Source organism: Piliocolobus tephrosceles, chromosome 3 (assembly GCF_002776525.5).
Source record: "Piliocolobus tephrosceles isolate RC106 chromosome 3, ASM277652v3, whole genome shotgun sequence".
Lineage (NCBI taxonomy): Eukaryota > Metazoa > Chordata > Mammalia > Primates > Cercopithecidae > Piliocolobus > Piliocolobus tephrosceles.
Genome location: NC_045436.1, coordinates 88,409,635 through 88,427,365, shown reverse-complemented (window position 1 = coordinate 88,427,365; position 17,731 = coordinate 88,409,635). Strand labels below are relative to the sequence as shown.

Here is a 17,731-nt window from a genome sequence, read left to right as displayed (position 1 = left end):
GCATCAAATCTCTAAACTTCTGTCATTAAGTGGATGTTTCAAGCAGAGCTAGGAATGAGCAACAGCATTGTAATGTGATATTTAAATATGTAGCCTATACCAACGTGTACATATGTATATACATAGAAAAATTCTGGAATATAATTAAACCATTAACTGTCATGTTTGAGGAGTGAGAGGGAGTTCCAATTTGAAGTCCAGATGTTACTGTGGTGTTTGAAAAAAACTAAAGTAAGGCTTAATTGGTCTTCTAATTAGCAAAACTCATAAAATCACTGTCATTTCCAATAAAAAGCTTTTCAGTTGAGAAATTCGAAGCCCTTGTGGAGCCCCAATAATCTCTCACCTCCATTACATTTCTCTACAGGAATTTAGAGAGTCTTTCCATTTTGGGACCTTCTAGCTCCAGAGAGTATAGATTTCTCTCACTGCAGCTCATTAGAGATGCTCAGAAAATCAACTTGAGGACAAGCTACAGAGGCCCTCCCAGCACCCTTTGATCTTTTGAGTAGCAAATGTGTCATTTGTAGCATGATGGTCCAGTTCTTATGTGAGGCTAAAATAGAGCCACTCCAAGATGCTTGTGAGACTCCCTGAACTCCTACTAACTACCAGCCTTTCTCCCAACTGATGTATCAGCTCTGCCTTCTCCCCCAGGACATCATTTCCACTTGCTTGGTAAATAATTAGCCTGGCTGCCTTTGGCTATAGCAAGGATTATAAATATTTTAAGCACTGCAAGTGATTGAAACTGTTTCTATTTGATTTTGTCGATTCCTTCGATGCTTTGGGTAAAAACTTAACTCTAAGGCTGGGCGCGGTGGCTCAAGCCTGTAATCCCAGCACTTTGGGAGGCCGAGACGGGCGGATCACGAGGTCAGGAGATCGAGACCATCCTGGCTAACACGGTGAAACCCCGTCTCTACTAAAAATACAAAAAACTAGCTGGGCGAGGTGGCGGGCGCCTGTAGTCCCAGCTACTTGGGAGGCTGAGGCAGGAGAATGGCGTAAACCCGGGAGGCAGAGCTTGCAGTGAGCTGAGATCCGGCCACTGCACTCCAGCCCGGGCGACAGAGCAAGACTCCGTCTCAAAAAAAATAAATAAATAAAACTTAACTCTAAGTAGGAAACATCTTTGGAAAGAACAGTGCTCTAGGTATGAGGGGATGAGGTGTTGTATAGGCTGCTGAGGTCATCGGGCATTCAGAAGCATGCTATAAGCCAGTAGTTTGAACCTGTCCAGTTTTAGCTCACACTAGTCAATGTTTCTCACATTAGAGAAATAAAAGACCCCATGTCCTAAGAACATTTCTATGCTTATGGGATTTTTTAAAAAATAGACCCTGGGTTTTTTTTTTTTTTTTTTTTTTGAGACAGAGTCTTGGTCTGTTGCCCAAGCTATAGTGCAGTGGCACAGTCTCGACTCACTGCAACTTCCGCCTCCTAGGTTCAAGCGATTCTCCTGCCTCAGCCTCCCGAGTGGCAGCCTCTCCTGCACCACCATGCCTAGCTAATTTTTTGTGTTTTTAGTAGAGACGGAGTTTCAGTGTGTTGGCCAGGTTGGTCTCGAACTCCTGATCTTGTGCCCACCTCGGCCTCCCAAAGTGCTGGGATTACAGACGTGAGCCACCGCGCCCGGTCATAGACCCTATGTTTTGGAGCAGTTTTAGGTTCACAGCAAAACAGAATGGAAAGTTCTTACATGCCCTCTGCCCCCACACACACATAGCTTCCCCAAACATCCTGCACTATACAGGTACATTTGTTACCATCAGTGAACCTACATTGACATATCGGTATCACCCAAAGTTCATAATTTCTATTAACTTTCACTCTTGGTGTACATTCTATGGGTTTTGGAATGTATAATGACATGTATCCATCATTGTAGTATCACAGAGAATAGTTTTACTGCCTTAAAAATTCTCCATGCTCCTCCTATTCATCTCTCTCTCCCTCTACCCACTGGAAACCACTGTTAATTTTACTGTCTTCATAGTTTTGCCTTTTCCAGAATGTCATATAGTTGGAATCCTTATAGAAATTTAAAAATAATATCTCTTACAGTAAGTTATAAAACATAAAAGTTCCCATTCATATAATCGATTCTGATCTTTACAGTGAATTCTTTGTGATTACTACGGAAACCCAATGTCTTAATTAGACCATGTCTGTATCTTACTGGAGGCTCAGGGATAACCTGGTGAGAGCCACCGCCCCATGCAAGTCAGGCAGGGAAGTTGGGGTGGAGAAGATACTCCTATGTTGGATAGGGGATCTATCCAGAGCTCTGCAGAGTATTTGTTCTCAGCTCTTTCAATGTGACTTGTGATGGAAATAGTAGCAAGTACCTATTGATCCAAAAAGTAACATACTACAATGGTGTACAAAGTAAATACTGTCCATGCTTTAATACCCCAGAAATGACCTGCTAACAGTTAATGTATATTCTTCCATATTACGGATGGGTTCACACTACACTTATTATTTTGCAACATGCTGATTTTATTGAAGAGTGTATCATGGTCCGTTTTCCATGTCAATTCCTGAAAATCTCATCTTTTTAAAGATATATAAAAATTTATTTAATCCTCTATGGATGGTAACTTTGATTATTTTCAAATATTTGCTGTGAAACACCAGCAATAAAGATTCTCATGCCTCTCTGCACATTTGATTATTTCCTTAAGATAAATTCCTAGAAGTGAAATTTTCACATCAAAAGATAAGCATGTTTAAAAGTTTTTTTTAATTTGTTGTGTTTAAAATTTTTATACATGTTGCCAAATTATACTCTTACCAAAAGCATATGGGAATACACTTTTCTACATCCAAGTTAAGAGAAATATTAATCTTTCATCTTTGCCAATTTGTTAGGTAAAAAAAGGTTTTAGTTTTAACTTTTTTATTCAGATATTAATGACGTTTAATTTTTATTTCAGTGCTGGATTATATGAGTGTATTTAGATTGTATGAGCTATATTATTTGTGATATACACACTTTATTGGGATAAGTATTATATATTGGCCTTTGCGCAGGAGTGGGGGAATTTCTTTCTTTTTTGAGACAGGTTTTCACTGTGCCACTCAGGCTGGAGCGCAGTGGTGCGATCCTAGCTTACTGCAGCCTCAACCTCCCAGGCTCAAGCAACACTCCCGCCTCAATCTCCTGACTAGTAGCTGGGACCACAGGCAGGCACCACCATGCCTGGTTAGTTTTTAAATATTTGGTGGAAAAAGACTCTCCCTATGTTACCCAGACTGGTTCTGAACTCCTGAGCTCAAGAAATCTTCCTGCTTCAGCCTCCCAAAGTGCTGGGATTACAAGTGTGAGCCACTGCACCCAGCCAAGGTTTCTTGTATATCTGTTAGGCTGCTTAGGGTTGCAAATAACAGAAAAGCCCAAATCAAATATGTATAGATATATTTGCATTCTCTCATATAGCATGAATTCTCTAACTAGGGTGTGCAGGGTTGATGAATTCTGCAGATCAGTGCATCCTCAGTCATTCTCAGTGCTTTGGCTTAGCTCCACTCATGCATGCCAGATGGCTGCAGCAACTCATGTCTCACGGGGAAATGCTGCAATATGCAGTGGGAGGAGAGAGACCATTTCTTTCTACCTATCTTTATCCCGTATCTGAGGAAAAGTTTTTCTCAGATACTTCCCTCCTCTTCCTAAGGTTTGCTCTCATATCTAATTAGTCAAAATTCTGTCATGCCTCCATACTTCCACTAGTCAATGGCAAGAGGAATGAGAACACCACGACTGATCCAAACAGATAAAGATTCTCCCTCTGCGGCTGCAGCAAGGCCCGCCTCCCCTGCAGTCCATTCCTGGGTGGAGGAAATCAACAGTGTTTGCTGGAGATGGAGTATGTATAGGAAAGCAATGGGAGATCAGATGGGAGAGGCAGAGGGGAGAGGATTGGGACAGACCTGAGTTGCCAGTTCAGATGGACTTGAAGGGAGATAGCACAGACTGAGCTATTAGCAAGCCATTTTATAGTCTACAGAAGATAGTGAAACTCAGTATTCATCGAGGCCCCTCTCAGTGTCAGATAATGTGCTTGGTGCTTGTGGATACAGTGAGGATGAAAGCAGACTTTATAGACATTGCAACCAGCATCTTAACTCAATGGCATTATGATTCCATTGCACTGAGAGGTGTAAAAATGATACTAATAGTAGCTAATAGGCCAGGTGCAGTGGCTCACACCTGTAATCTCAGCATTTTGGGAGGCTGAGGCTGGTGGATCACGAGGTCAAGAGTTCAAGACCAACCTCGCCAACATGGTGAAACCCCGTCTCTTCTAAAAATGCAAAAATTAGCTGGGCATGGTGGCACATGCCTGTAATCCCAGCTACCTGGGAGGCTGAGGTAGGAGAATTGCTTGAACCCAGGAGGCGGAGGTTGCAGTGAGCCGAGATCCTGCCAATGTACTCCAGCCTGGGCAACAGAGCCAGACTCCGTCTCGGGGAGCGGGGCGGGGCGGGGGGGGGGGTTGGGGGGAAGGCTAATAGTTACTGAGAATTTCCTACAGCTGGGCATTGTTTTAAGTACTTTGATGCTTTAATGAATTAACTCATTTGGTGCTCACAGTAACTTTAGGAACTAGGCATTATCACTCCTATCTCAAAGGTAAGCAGACTGAAGAAGAGAGGTGAAGTATAATCAATTACCCTAGGTCAAAGGGCTAGGGGAGACAGGAATTGAGCCCAGGCAGTGGGACTTTTGAGTTCATGTTCCTAAGTGATCTACTGTGTTGCCCATGAAACCCACACATCAGCAGGTAGAATGTTAGTAATGTGAACGGTGGACTCAAGTGGAAGCAGTATAAATAGAAAAGGGGATAGCTGTGATTATATTCCTATCTGACAATTACTGAGTGCTTACCATCTGACAGCAATTGTGTTAAATGCTATTTATGTATAATCTCACTTAATTCTCACAAGCCTGTAAAATAAGTACCCTGTTCCACCTGTGAGGAAACTGTGGCTTGGCGATGTTAAGTCATTTACCAAAGGTCAAAACTGTATTTGAATCTGGGTCTTTAAGACTCCAAAGCCTACGGAATTGGTTAATTCCACTATATTACTATGAAAGTTATTTTCCAAACAGAAGACAAGGAATTCTGAAAAAGAGCACTAAAGGATGTAAAGGTATCCTTATGTTCTTTTACAATTGAAGAACTTCAAGACAAATTTTAAATGTTCTATTGCACTCTGGCTGGTCTGAGCCGGCCTTCACATAGGCCATGGTACACTGATCAGACATGATACGTTTCTTTTTTTGAGATGAAGTCTTACTCTGTTGCCCAGGCTGGAGTGCAGTGTTATAATCTCGGCTCACTGCAACCTCTGCTTCCTGGATTCAAGTGATTCTAATGCCTCAGCCTCCCGAGTAGCTAGTATTACAGGCGCCCACCACCATGCCCAGCTAATTTTTGTATTTTTAGTAGAGACGAGGTCTCACCATGTTGGCCAGGCTGGTCTCCAACTCCTGACCTCGGTGATCTGCCTGCCTTGGCCTCCCAAAGTGTTGGGATTACAGGCATGTAATCTTATCTGGCCAGATAAGATTCTTTAGGATATCTCAAATTATTTTTTCCCAAGGAAACTAAACCCAGAATTCAGAAACCCCTTTCCAAACATTTTTTCCATTAAAAAATTATGTATGTTAACATTTTATCATGCATTTAGTCTTTCCGCAATACATATGTGTACGTAATAGGCATCTTGTATTTACTAATTTTTTAGATGAATGCAAATCAATTTTAATTTGTATAACCAACCAGCCATTCCATTGCTGACTAGTCTCACAAACCAAGAGCTCCACCTCACCCCACCCCCATTCAACTATTGTCTGCTTATGGAGGGAGGCTTGCTGTTCTGCAGAGTTATGGAGCACAATTACCTCGAGTAAGCCTGTCCAACCTGCAGCCCGTGGCCCACATGTGGCCCAGGGTGGCTTCGAATGCCACCCAACACAAATTTGCAAATTTTCTTAAAACATCAAGAGATTTTTTTTTTTTTTTTTTTTTTTTAAAGCTCACCAGCTATCATTAGTATTAGTGTCTTTTATGTGTGGCCCAAGACAATCTTCTTCTTCCAGTGTGGCCTGAGGAAGCTAAAAGATTGGACACCCATGACCTAGAGGGTTTTTGTCTTTTCTTTTTCGGTTTCCAGGGAGGTTCCCTCAAGCCCTCGTCCAGATGTTAGCGTGGCACAGGTGGCATTGGAGTCCTAGCTTTTCAAATCTTCTTTCCTTTACTAGAATAACTGGGCGGAGCAAAGGAAATTCTTACAAGGTATTATGGTTTCTTTCTCTTCTAAGCTGAGTTGAATCCAGACAACATCATCAGTGACCAAAGTCACTGCCATCTGTCAATTGTGGGAGCCCCAAACAAGCGGTCTCCCTCCGCTCCCAGTGAACAGGTAACTTGCATCTCAAAAACCAACACCTCCCATCTGGAACTTATTGGCAGACTCAAAAGGGAATCCAAAAATGAAATCAGTCACAGAGATAGAACACACTGCTTTTTCTTGGAGCTGGTATCTCTTGGGTTCAGGCTTGTGGCATATGGGTTGAACAATTCAATCAAGTTTCCCAATGGTATAGGCCAACTGAACATACTTTTCTAAAGCACAATCTTCTACCAAAAATGCAAAGAAAAAATAAAGCCCAAACCAAACACACTCAAATCAGCTCACTTCTCTGGCGTGCCATATGAAACATTAATAAAATTGCCTACCATGAAGATATTTGAATTAAAATTGTTGTCAGGTCTAAGTAGGGTTAGCTGCTTGAGAGATAATCAGCATTCTAACAAAGTACAAACCCTATATACAAAGGACTAACACTATAATTAGTAAACACAGGTGGAACAACTTCTTGCTTCCTCTTCCTTAGATATATAGAGATTACCGGGGGAATAAGAATGACAGGATGGAAAAAAATAGAAAACATGTAAGGAAATAACTTTATAAATAGTCAGAATACAGTATAGTTTTGCATCAGAATGACAAAAATAAATGCACATCTCTTTAAATGTTTTATTTTGCAATATTTTATACACATGTAAGTATATAGGTATATAAAGTTTTATTCGTCACTTTATGTTAGGCTTTACATAGCATTGCCTCTCATATGTACTTCAAATAACAATATACAATTCATTTCAAATATAAACCACGAGTTCCATTATAATAATATTAAAGAAAGAGTAAACAATTTAGGTGGGTCAGGGACATGGGAAGACTATATTTGAAGAGTAATCTGATGTATCCCTGGGGAGGCTGAACAGGTAGAGATTTAGAGGGAATATTTGTCCTGCACTCAACCAGGGCCTTAAATACATTTTTCTCTGGAGCTTTGAGCATCAAATGAAGGGAGTGTAAGTAGGAGACAATTCATGAGCTCTGACATCAGACAGCCCTGGATTTAATACCTGGCTCTGCTACTTACTAGCTGTATGACTTTAGGCAACTTACTTAAACTCCTTGAACTTCAGTTTCCTCATCTATAAAATGAGAGTTGTTAACACCTTCCTGGCAAGCTATTGTCAGGATCAAATAAGATAATGGTATAGGGCATAAGGAATGCTTCACTGCTGGGCACAGTGGCTCATGCCTGGAATCCCAGCACTTTGGGAGGCCGAGGTGGGCAGATCACTTGAAGTCGGGAGTTTGAGACCAGCCTGGCCAACATGGTGAAATCTTATCTCTACTAAAAATACAAAAAAAATTAGCCAGTTGAGGTGGCGTACGCCTGTAATTCCAGCTACTTGGGAGGCTGAGGCAGGAGAATCACTTGAACCCAGGAGGCGGAAGTTGCAGTGAACTGAGATCATGCGATTGCATTCCAGCCTAGGCTACAGAGTGACACTTCATCTCAAAACAAACAAACAAACAACAGAAAGGAATGCTTCACCAATGCTGTTTCATTTCCTCTCGCTTGTCTGTAGGTGTAGGAATCGGTGTTATTCAGGTTACCAAATAGGTTTCTCAGACAGAGACAAGACAGCTTTAGCAGACTGGAATCCAGTCTTTTCTATCTTGCCCTCTTTTTTCTCTCTTTTCTCTTCCTTTTTATTTTTCATTGTAATAATAGTATGATTACATGGCCCTAATGGAAGATCTGATTCACTTTCAATGTTCCTTTTCACTAACAAGAGTAAAACCTACAGTATTCACTTCTGGTAAAGAAACATTTTCTTAATTGTTAAGGAAAATTTATAATTCAGCCACACAAAGCTTAATTTTTCTGCCTCAGAGACAGCATATGAAGGATAAAAGAACACTAAGGACGCTTGCTTTGAGGTTATTTAGGGTCAGTTAGAAATTGTGCTTTTCTGTTTCTAAGTCTATTCTGTCCCAAAGTGATTGAGATTCATATACCAATTCTGTTGGTCTGGATTGGGATAATTCACTCCTATCTCATTGCTTCAATGTTGTGCCATCATGGGCTCCTGAGTGTACAAGAGTTTGTCAATGTCTGGATGAGCCTATTTGTTTTATACCTTTTATGGTGCCGGCTACACATTGGGGCATCCAGGAAGCAGTCAGTAAATTCTGAATGAGCAAATGATGCATGAATACTTTTAGAACAGTATTTCTTCAGTTTTTGAAACTTGTGCTATCTTTTTTTAAATTTTTATTTATTATTATTATTATTTTTGAGATAGAGTCTTGCTCTATGGCCCATGGTGGAATGCAGTGGCATGATCTTGGCTCACTGCAACCTCCACTTCCCAGGTTCAAGTGATTCTCCTGCCTCAGCCTGCCCAGTAGCTGGGATTACAGGCATGCACCACCATGCCCAGCTAAATTTTATATTTTTAGTAGAAACGGGGTTTCAGGCCAGGCAAGGTGGCTCACACCAGTAATTCTAGCACTTTGGGAGGCTGAGGCGGGCAGATTGGCTGAGCTCAGGAGTTCGAGACCAGCCTGGACAATGGAAAAACCTTGTCTCTATCAAAAATGCAAAAATTAGCCCATTGTCATGGTGTAATCCCAGCTACTGGGGAGGCTGAGGCAGGAGGATAACTTGAACCTGGGAGGCAGAGGTCAAAGTGAGCTGAGATCCTGCCACTATACTCCAGCCTGGGCAACAGAGCAAGACTCTGTCTCCAAAAAAATAAATAAATAAAATAAAATGAAAAAAAAAAAAAAAAAACAGGGTTTCACCATGTTGGCCAGGCTGGTCTCAAACTCCTGACCTCAAGTGATCCACCTGCCTCAGCCTCCCAGAATGCTGGGATTCCAAGCATGAGCCACCATGCCTGGCTGAAAATTATACTATCTTTTGATCAACAGCTCCCATTCCCCAAATGTGATGCTCTTCTACAGGGTACCCTTCCAATGATAATGAATTGTATTCTCCAACAGTTAAAATTTTCTAGACCCTCCCACCCTAATTACACACTGAAAAAATACTATTGGATATGCTCTCTCCCACCCAAGGTTCTGCTGTTTACCTCATTTCCAAGAGTATCTGCACCATTTTAGATCAGAGGCCCCAGAAAGACAGGGACATTCCTATTTAAACATCTGTCATGCATAGACATATTAGGTACCAAATAAGTGCTTTGGATAAGGACACAAAGTGACAGCTTTGGGAAAGCCGTAGTGCCCTACCATCACCGATTACATTCAGCCATTCAAAACTGGATTGAAATCCAGACCTCCCAAGAAGAGTCCCCATAGCCTAGTCTGAGATGGAATGCATGGCATTCTTCAACCTCTCTTCCTTAAGTATCTGTCCAGATTATGCCCTTTCATGTGTTTTTGAAGTAAAAAAGAAAATCATATCCTCTCCTAAAACTTTTCCTGACTCAGGCATTTAATATTATTAATGAAGACTGAATGGCTGGAGTTTAATTATTTTAATGCTTCCAGCTCAAACTATAGAAGTCTAGGAACCAAATGTTTGGCTCATCGTAGCTAAAAGCCTGCCTATACTTTTCATGTGCATGACTATACAATGAAAAACAAGGAAAGTGGCTTGTAATTGTATAGCAACCAAACACATGGTTTTCCCCTTTCCTTTGGGATGAAAATGCCTTCCTGTAGAAACTAAGGTTATGCCCCTACTTCTGAAGCCCAAGGAGGGACACTTTGATGTGAAAGAGGATCCTGGCCAAGTAACGGATGCAGAAACCAGTGTGGGAATAGGAGGAGCCTCCAGAAACAGGAAAAGGCATTGTCCCAGGGAGGGGTTATTTCATCCCACTCTGTCGTCATTCGGGCTGTCTGGTTTATTTCCTCCCCCAGGTTGGTGTGAGTTGGAAGGACAGTCCTTTGTTAATGAGGTCAAGAACAAGACTGACCATTTTGTGAAGTGGTTAGGGCTGAATTTTCAGATTTCAGATTTTGTAAGAAGTGACTGAGAAAAAAATTAATCTGGGCTTCATCTAAGCAACACCAAGGCAACTGGTTAGGAAGTGAGAAGTCCAATCAAATAACATCAAACACCTTGGTTTTTCTAAGGAAATATTTCCACTGGCCAACAGCTTAGGCTTTATGCAGACATAAGACTGAAATCCTGCCTGCAGCCAGGTTCCCTCAATAAAACTTGCTAAAATAAAAAAGATTTTATTTTAAGAGTTTCATATTACAAATGAATAGCTGCTGGTCGAAGCACTGATAAACACAAAGCAATGTATAGAGCTGGGAAAATCCCTGGACTTGTTTTCTGGGACAGCATCAGCAATGCCCCCATGTGGGTTCCATCTTTCTTGGGGACTTTCTCAGCACACACTTGTGTGTGCCCTGCAGCTCCTTGTGGGAATACTGATGCACGGGTCCTGGTAGAATCTTCAGCCAAACCTCTGTCAGCTGGGAGCAGCAGTATGGGAAAGAGTCGCCAAGGCTGGTTCCATCTGGCACAGGCCCGAGGCCTCTGGCCACATTATTCTCATGGTACTTAGCACTGAATGCTTCATAGTGCTTGAGAAGGCTTTGTCTTTATTAGTTTTTACAACAGTCCATGTTGTAGGATATCTTTAATATTAGATTTCGCATTTTAGAGTTCAAGAAGCTGCTGACGGAAGGCTTAAGGGACTTGTCCATCATCACCTGGAAAATGAGTATTTGACCCAGGATTAGATTGCATAAATATGCCTGGATCTCTAATAGCTGCATAGTCCACATAGAGCATTGCCATTTTCTCTCAGAACCTAAGGGAATACTTTTCTCATCCTGCAGGAACCCCTCTCTTCCCAGGGCCCAGGGTAGCCCCTGCCAGTCTTACCTCAGGACATGAACTTGGTCTGAACTGCTGGAGGCACTCGGTTTTTTTTTCTTTTTGATACGGAGTCTTGCTCTGTTGCCCAGGCTGGAGTGCAGTGGCGCGATCTCAGCTCACTGCAAGCTCCGCTTCCCGGGTTCACGCCATTCTCCTGCCTCAGCCTGCCGAGTAGCTGGGACTACAGGGGCTGTGGAGGCACTCTTTTTACTGAGGTTGGGCTCAGCTCGGCTCTTCATTCTATGTCACACGAAAAGACCCATGAGGGTTTGAGATGAGCTGGGTTTTTTTTTTCTAATCTGCAATACTAGTACATAAAAACAAAACCTTAGGGAGCATAAACTGAATAAGCCAAAGCTAACCTTATAAAGCAATTCAATCTGATATGGCAAAATATGAGTCATCTTCCATGTACAAGACCCAAGGATGAATGAAAACAGTCCTGACACTTCAGGAGTTCACAGCCTTCTGAGGTAGACAAATGCACACACACTCGTTTGCACTACAGGGTTCACTGCATAATTGTTACACAAGAGCTAGAAACTACATGTTAAGTGGGCCCAGAAGAGGAAGGAGACACCGATTCTGACCAGGGATGTCTGGAAGCTTTCTCTGAGGAGATGGGAGGGGCCCTTGACAAGTCCGACTTGCAAAAGCAGAAACAGAGGTCCCGAGTAGTGTGATTTGCCCAAGCTCAGAATGCATTTCTTCATCCATCATACCAAATAGCTTCAGAATCATTATCTGAATGTTACAAGGGTGATATAGTGTATTGTAAAATTGAGATGATTTTTATTCTCAGCTCTATTTTGCTAAAAAAAAAAAAATTCTAGGAATAAGGCAATGGCAGAAGTGACCCATTTTTCTCATTTTGCATAAATTTGTATTTAAATTCTCACTATTGGGGACTTTCATAATAATAAGATTTATCCAGAGCCTTGCATCAGTGTTAAAGAAAGACGTTCATTCAGAGGAAAATTTTCAAAAAGATCAACATGTATTGAAATCCATTTATGTTTTCTATGTTTCTAATGGGCGTTTCTTAAAATATTTGCTAATTGCTAAATTATTTTAGCCAAGATTAAATCCCCTGGTTTTTCTACTTATTTGAGTTAGTACCAAGTGAATAGATAAGGCGAAATCTATTTCCTCCATGGAAATAGATTAAGAGGTTATAAACATAGGATTAGACCTAACTACAGTATTAAGCAGGAGAAACTGGTCATAATGTATCACAATGAGTTTTTTTCCACGTTCAAAAATAGCATACTTGTCAAAGCACCGGGGCATTACACTGAGAGATGCTTCATAAATACTTTCTATTAATATCTCCCCTTTTAAAGTAGGTTTCCGAGAAATGTCTAATACAAAAACTTTGTTCTGCTTAGACAGATGTTCTCAAGTGCTCTTTGTTTTAAGGTATCTACTTGTGTGGAAATTTCTGCTTAAAACCAGTACTTTGAAGATGGGTGTGGTGGCTCATACCTGTAATCGTAGCACTTTGGGAGGCTGAGGGGGGACAGATCACTTGAGGTCAGGAGTTCGAGACCAGTCTGGCCGACATGGTGAAAACCCCATCCTACTAAAATACAAAAAAATTAGCTGGACGCGGTGGTCCCAGCTACTTGGGAGGCTGAGGCAGGAGAATCCCTTGAACCCAGAGGGCAGAGGTTGCAGTGAGCCAAGATTGCACCACTGTACTCCAGCTTGAGCAACAGAGTGAGATTCAAAAAAAAAAAAATATATATCCAAAAAACAAAAACACCAGTACTTTGAGATAAGATATTGGGTACATGTGAATCTGACAGAGAGACTGTATATTTAATTTTGTCCAAAAATCTTAAGTCATCTGATTATACACAGTATTGTATACAGTGTTTTTCCGCTGAGAGCCGTACGACCCTAAGGTTGATGAATTCAGGCCGAGCTCCATGGCTCATGCCTATAATCCCACCACTTTGGGAGGCCGAGGTGGGAGGATCACTTGAGCCCAGGAGTTCAAGACCAGCCTGGGCAAGATAGTAGGACCCTGTCTCAAAAAAATTAAAATAAATAAATAAAGTTAACGAATTCAGTCATTTGATTAATCATTATTGAATACATATGATGCACCAGGTATTGTACTACATGCTAGTGCTTGCTTTAAAGAAGCCTACAGTTTATAGAGCAGACAAACAAACACTAAACCTACAAACAACACTCACTGAATGTGATGAGAACTCTATTTTCTTGAATAGAAATGGCACAGGTTATAAAATGCACCATTTAAAAAAAGTCACTTAGAAAAACTGTGGCCAATTAAACTATGACACAGTTTTGATGATAAGATTCAACCCTAGGCCGGGCGCGGTGCCTCAAGCCTGTAATCCCAGCACTTTGGGAGGCCGAGACGGGTGGATCATAAGGTCAGGAGATCGAGATCATCCTGGCTAACCCGGTGAAACCCCGTCTCTACTAAAAAATAAAAAAAAAAAAAAAACTAGCCGGGCGAGGTGGCGGGCGCCTATAGTCCCAGCTACTTGGGAGGCTGAGGCAGGAGAATGGCATGAACCCGAAAGGCGGAGCTTGTAGTGAGCTGAGATCCAACCGCTGCACTCCAGTTTGGGCGACAGAGCGAGACTCCGTCTCAAAAAAAAAAAAAAAAAAAAGATTCATCTCAACTTCAGAGATGTTAAAATATGAAAAAAAGTATATATCAGAATCAGCGAAATGCAGTACTCTCAAGGAAAAACAGGACTGTGTTAGACTATCACAGGGAGATCTTTAAATAGGGATGGCCTCCACTCTGAGATACATTTTAGCTCCTACCTTAAGAATAAGAAGTTGGTCCTACTTCAGCACAAGAGGAACGTTCCAGGCAGCAGGAAGGGCCTCAGGTCACAGAGGCATGTTTGAGGTGACTAAATTATATTTCACAGGTTTGGTAGCAGTTGTCTTGGGGCTTCTTCCAAACCACCACTGTTTTATTATAGAATTCTAAACCATTGAGGCATCTCCCTTTCCACATGGTCCTCTGCAGCTGTTGTAGCTTTCCTGCTGTTGTTGTGTGTTCTGCTTTCAGGCTGCTCACCGACCTGTCTCCTCTCACGATTGCTGCTCTGGGGACCACCTCTCGGCTCTCCACTGCTACCTCTCTAGCCTGTGGCCTGCTCCTGGTTAAAGAAGCCATCAATCAAAATGAATACCACTCTGGAAATCTTGGGTGGCCTGACCTGATATTTTCGCTTAGTGGCCATAGATATTTTAGGCCCCCAAGAGGTAGTCTTACTCTTTCAATTTTACTGGCTCCACTGTTTGAGGAACTTGGAACAATTTCCCCAGGGACTGGTCTGGAGGTACTGTTGAATAACACCACAGTGTTTTTCTTCCACCCCACTGAGGGCCCGTTGATGTCTCAAGACCAGACATAAACCTTTTGGTGTTTAATTCACTCAGAATGAGAGCCCTGCTTTCCCTCAGCACTCTTGCCCTTCGAGGGTGGGGCCACATGTTTTCTTCCTTTATTACTGGGGACTTTTGATCCTGGTTTTCGTTATTTGTCATTCCCAGGAGAATTTAGTACCCTCTGTCTTGGTAAATTGTAAGACTGCTGTGGATTTTGGAGTTGAGACTCATTTCCCTATCCCTCCCGTCAAGAGAAAAAAGAAAGAGAGAGAACACCCAAACCCTGCATCGTCGCTCACTCACCTGTCCAGAGCCTATGGAACAGTCATTGGGGCAGCTGTCACGAGCTGTCCACACAGCTTTTCTGAGATATTGACAGTCTCATGGGGAAGTGCTTATAACTCCCTGCAATGGTTTGAATGTGTCCTCCAAAGTTTATGTGTTGGAAACTTAATACTCAATACAACACTGTTGTCAGGTGGGGCCTTTAAGAGGTGATTAGATCACAAGGGCTCTGTCCTCATGAATGGATTAAGGTTATTGAGAGAGTGGGACTGTTATGCAAGCAAGTTTAGCCTCCTTCCTGTGCGCTCTCTCTTTTTCTCTCTGAAAAATAATGGAAGTTATTAGATGCTTTTTTTTTCAAAAAGAACCCTGGCTCCTTATACGATCTCTACCAATTTCTTCGCATCCTGTTCTAACTCCTCACATTCCATTCCTCCTTCATCTTACGCAACCTTACTATAGTTTTCATTTTCACCAAGATTTATAGTGACTAGTCAAAAACGATGGCTAACATCCTTTATGATTTCATCTTACTGACCAACTGGCATGTGGTTAACCACTCTTCCACTCTTAAAACACCCTTGGCTTCCCTGACACCATGTTCTTTGCATTTTTTCCCATACCATTGGGTTTTATTTCACTCCTTTTGGGTTTTCTTTCTTTGCTCAACTCCTAAATTTTTGAGTATTCTATAGGCTTGATTTTGGTTTCTCTGTTTGTTTTCTGTCTTTATCCTCATTCTAGGCACTCTCATGACCACCAAAATTATGACAATTTCCAAATTTATTTCACTAGCCCCACTAAGATCCAAACTTACGTATCCAACCTCCTCCTTGATATGAAATTTGATAGCTAATAATCATTTGAAACCAGAATTCTTGATTCCCCTCTCAAATCTGTTCTTGTCTTTATCATTTCAGTAAATGACAGCTACTTAGCTGTTCAAACTAAAAACCTAGAAGTCCTTATTGATTCCTTCCTTTCTGTCACCCCTGTGTTCATCCATCAGCAAATCTAGTCAACTCACCCTCCAAAATGGATCTCAAATCTGATTATCTCTTTTATTCTCTACCTTTACTCTCTTAGTCCAAATAACTGGCACTAGTAACTATCTAACTGGCCTCCATGCTTCTATGTTTGCCCCCTCTTACAACCCATCCTCTACATAGCATTCAGGGTGATTTTTTCAGAAAAATGTAACTCAGGGCATGTCTATTCTCTGTCATTTAAATTAAACAAAATTCAGCTTCTTCGCTTTGTGTAATTTGGTCTCATCACACAAGTTTATCCATTTGAGATTTTGTTTATTTGTTACCAGGTGCAAAGATAGACCCTTTTATTCTTTAAAGGCAGATATACCTTTTCAAATAGATCCTTTTACTTTCGACTAAACCCCAGTTTTGCTGGCAAAAGAACACTGCTTTTCCTTTTTAGGAACTGGTTGTGGGCAGGTTTAAGGGACTGATAGGATGACCAGATGTGTAGTGGAGAACCCCAGTGTCATTGCACAAATGCCAGCCTTCCCTATGTTCATGGCTGAGCCTAGTTAAAACTGTAGGGGAATTAAAGTTTTCTTCAGCGCACCAGCCATTTTTTTTGGGGGGGGGGTAATTATTGGTGGGAATGCTGTATCACTATCACCTGCCTCTCCTGCACTTATTTGCAAAGTTTATAGCGCTTTCTTCTAGGCCTCCATAAAAATTTGTTCTCATAATTTCTATGTGTGAAATGTAAGCCCAAAAGTATCTGACACAGGTCTCAATCAATTTAGAAAGTTTATTTTGCCAAGGCTAAGGACACACCCAAGACACAGCCTCAGGAGGTCCTGACAACATGTGCCCAAGGTGGCAGGGTACAGCTTGCTTTTATACATTTTAGGGAGACGTAATAATACATCAGTCAATACGTGTAAGATTTACAGCAGTTCAATCTAGAAAGGCAGGACAACTCGAAGAGGGGACCTCCAGGTCATAGGTAGATTTAAAAATTTTCTGATTGACAATTGGTTGAAAGAGTTATTATCAGTAGAAAACAATGTCTGGGTTGTGATAAGCAGTTGTGGAGTCCAAGGTTTTATCATGCAGATGAAGCCTCCAGGTAGCAAGTTTCAAAGAGAATAGATTGCAAATGTTTCTTATCAGATTCAGAGTTTGTGTTGATGTTAAATGCTGGTCAGCTTTTCCTGAATTCCAAAAGGGAGGAGGGTATAATGAGGCATGTCCAATCTGCCATTCCCATCATGGCCTGAACCAGTCTTTCAGGTTACCTTAGGAGTGCCCTGGCCAAGAGGAGGGTGTCCATTCAGATGGTTGGGGGGGGTCACAGAATTTTATTTTTGGTTTACAGAAATCATCTGTAAAAATGTATTAAGAACAACAAAACAAACATTTTGCATTTGTTTTTAAAGGATAGCCATGCCTTGTGGCTCATACTTGTAATCCCAACACTTAGGGAGGCCAAGGTGGGAGAAACACTTGAGGTCAGGAGTTCAAGACTAGCCTGGGCAAAATACCGAGATCTCATCTCCAAAAATAACAACAACAAAAATTAGCCAGGTATGGCAGCATGCACCGGTAGTCCCACCTCCTCAGGAAGCTGAGGTGGGAAGATCTCTTGAGCCTAGGAGTTTAAGGTTACAGTGAGTTATGATGGCACCACAGCACTCCAGCCTGGATGACAGACAAGAAAGAAAGAACAAAAGAAAGGATGAACAAAAGAAAGAAGGGGGAAGGAAGGAAGGAAGGAAGGAAGGAAGGAAGGAAGGAAGGAAAGAAAGAAAGAAAGAAAGAAAGAAAGAAAGAAAGAAAGAAAGAA

General features: G+C 41.6%; 1 protein-coding gene and 1 long non-coding RNA gene across 3 annotated transcripts in view; one reads left to right on the top strand and one right to left on the bottom strand.

The window, feature by feature from the left end:
- Positions 1-17,731, top strand: part of LOC111547935 — an 89,179-nt gene that overhangs the window by 53,216 nt on the left and 18,232 nt on the right. The window contains exon 2 of one of the 2 annotated variants that reach the window (XR_003309597.1): positions 14,310-15,110. Coding sequence is in view for 1 of the 2 variants with exons in the window: in XM_023220064.2 (XP_023075832.2) it covers positions 14,310-14,583 (274 nt within the window). In the remaining variant the exon portion in view is untranslated. The remainder of the gene's footprint in view (positions 1-14,309; positions 15,111-17,731) is intronic. The other variant, XM_023220064.2, reaches the window with a different exon arrangement.
- On the bottom strand, positions 10,581-14,142 carry LOC111547936. The gene is made up of 2 exons (XR_002733270.2): positions 14,057-14,142; positions 10,581-11,079 (listed from the first exon to the last, which is right to left on the bottom strand). It is a non-coding gene; the product is annotated as an uncharacterized LOC111547936 (long non-coding RNA).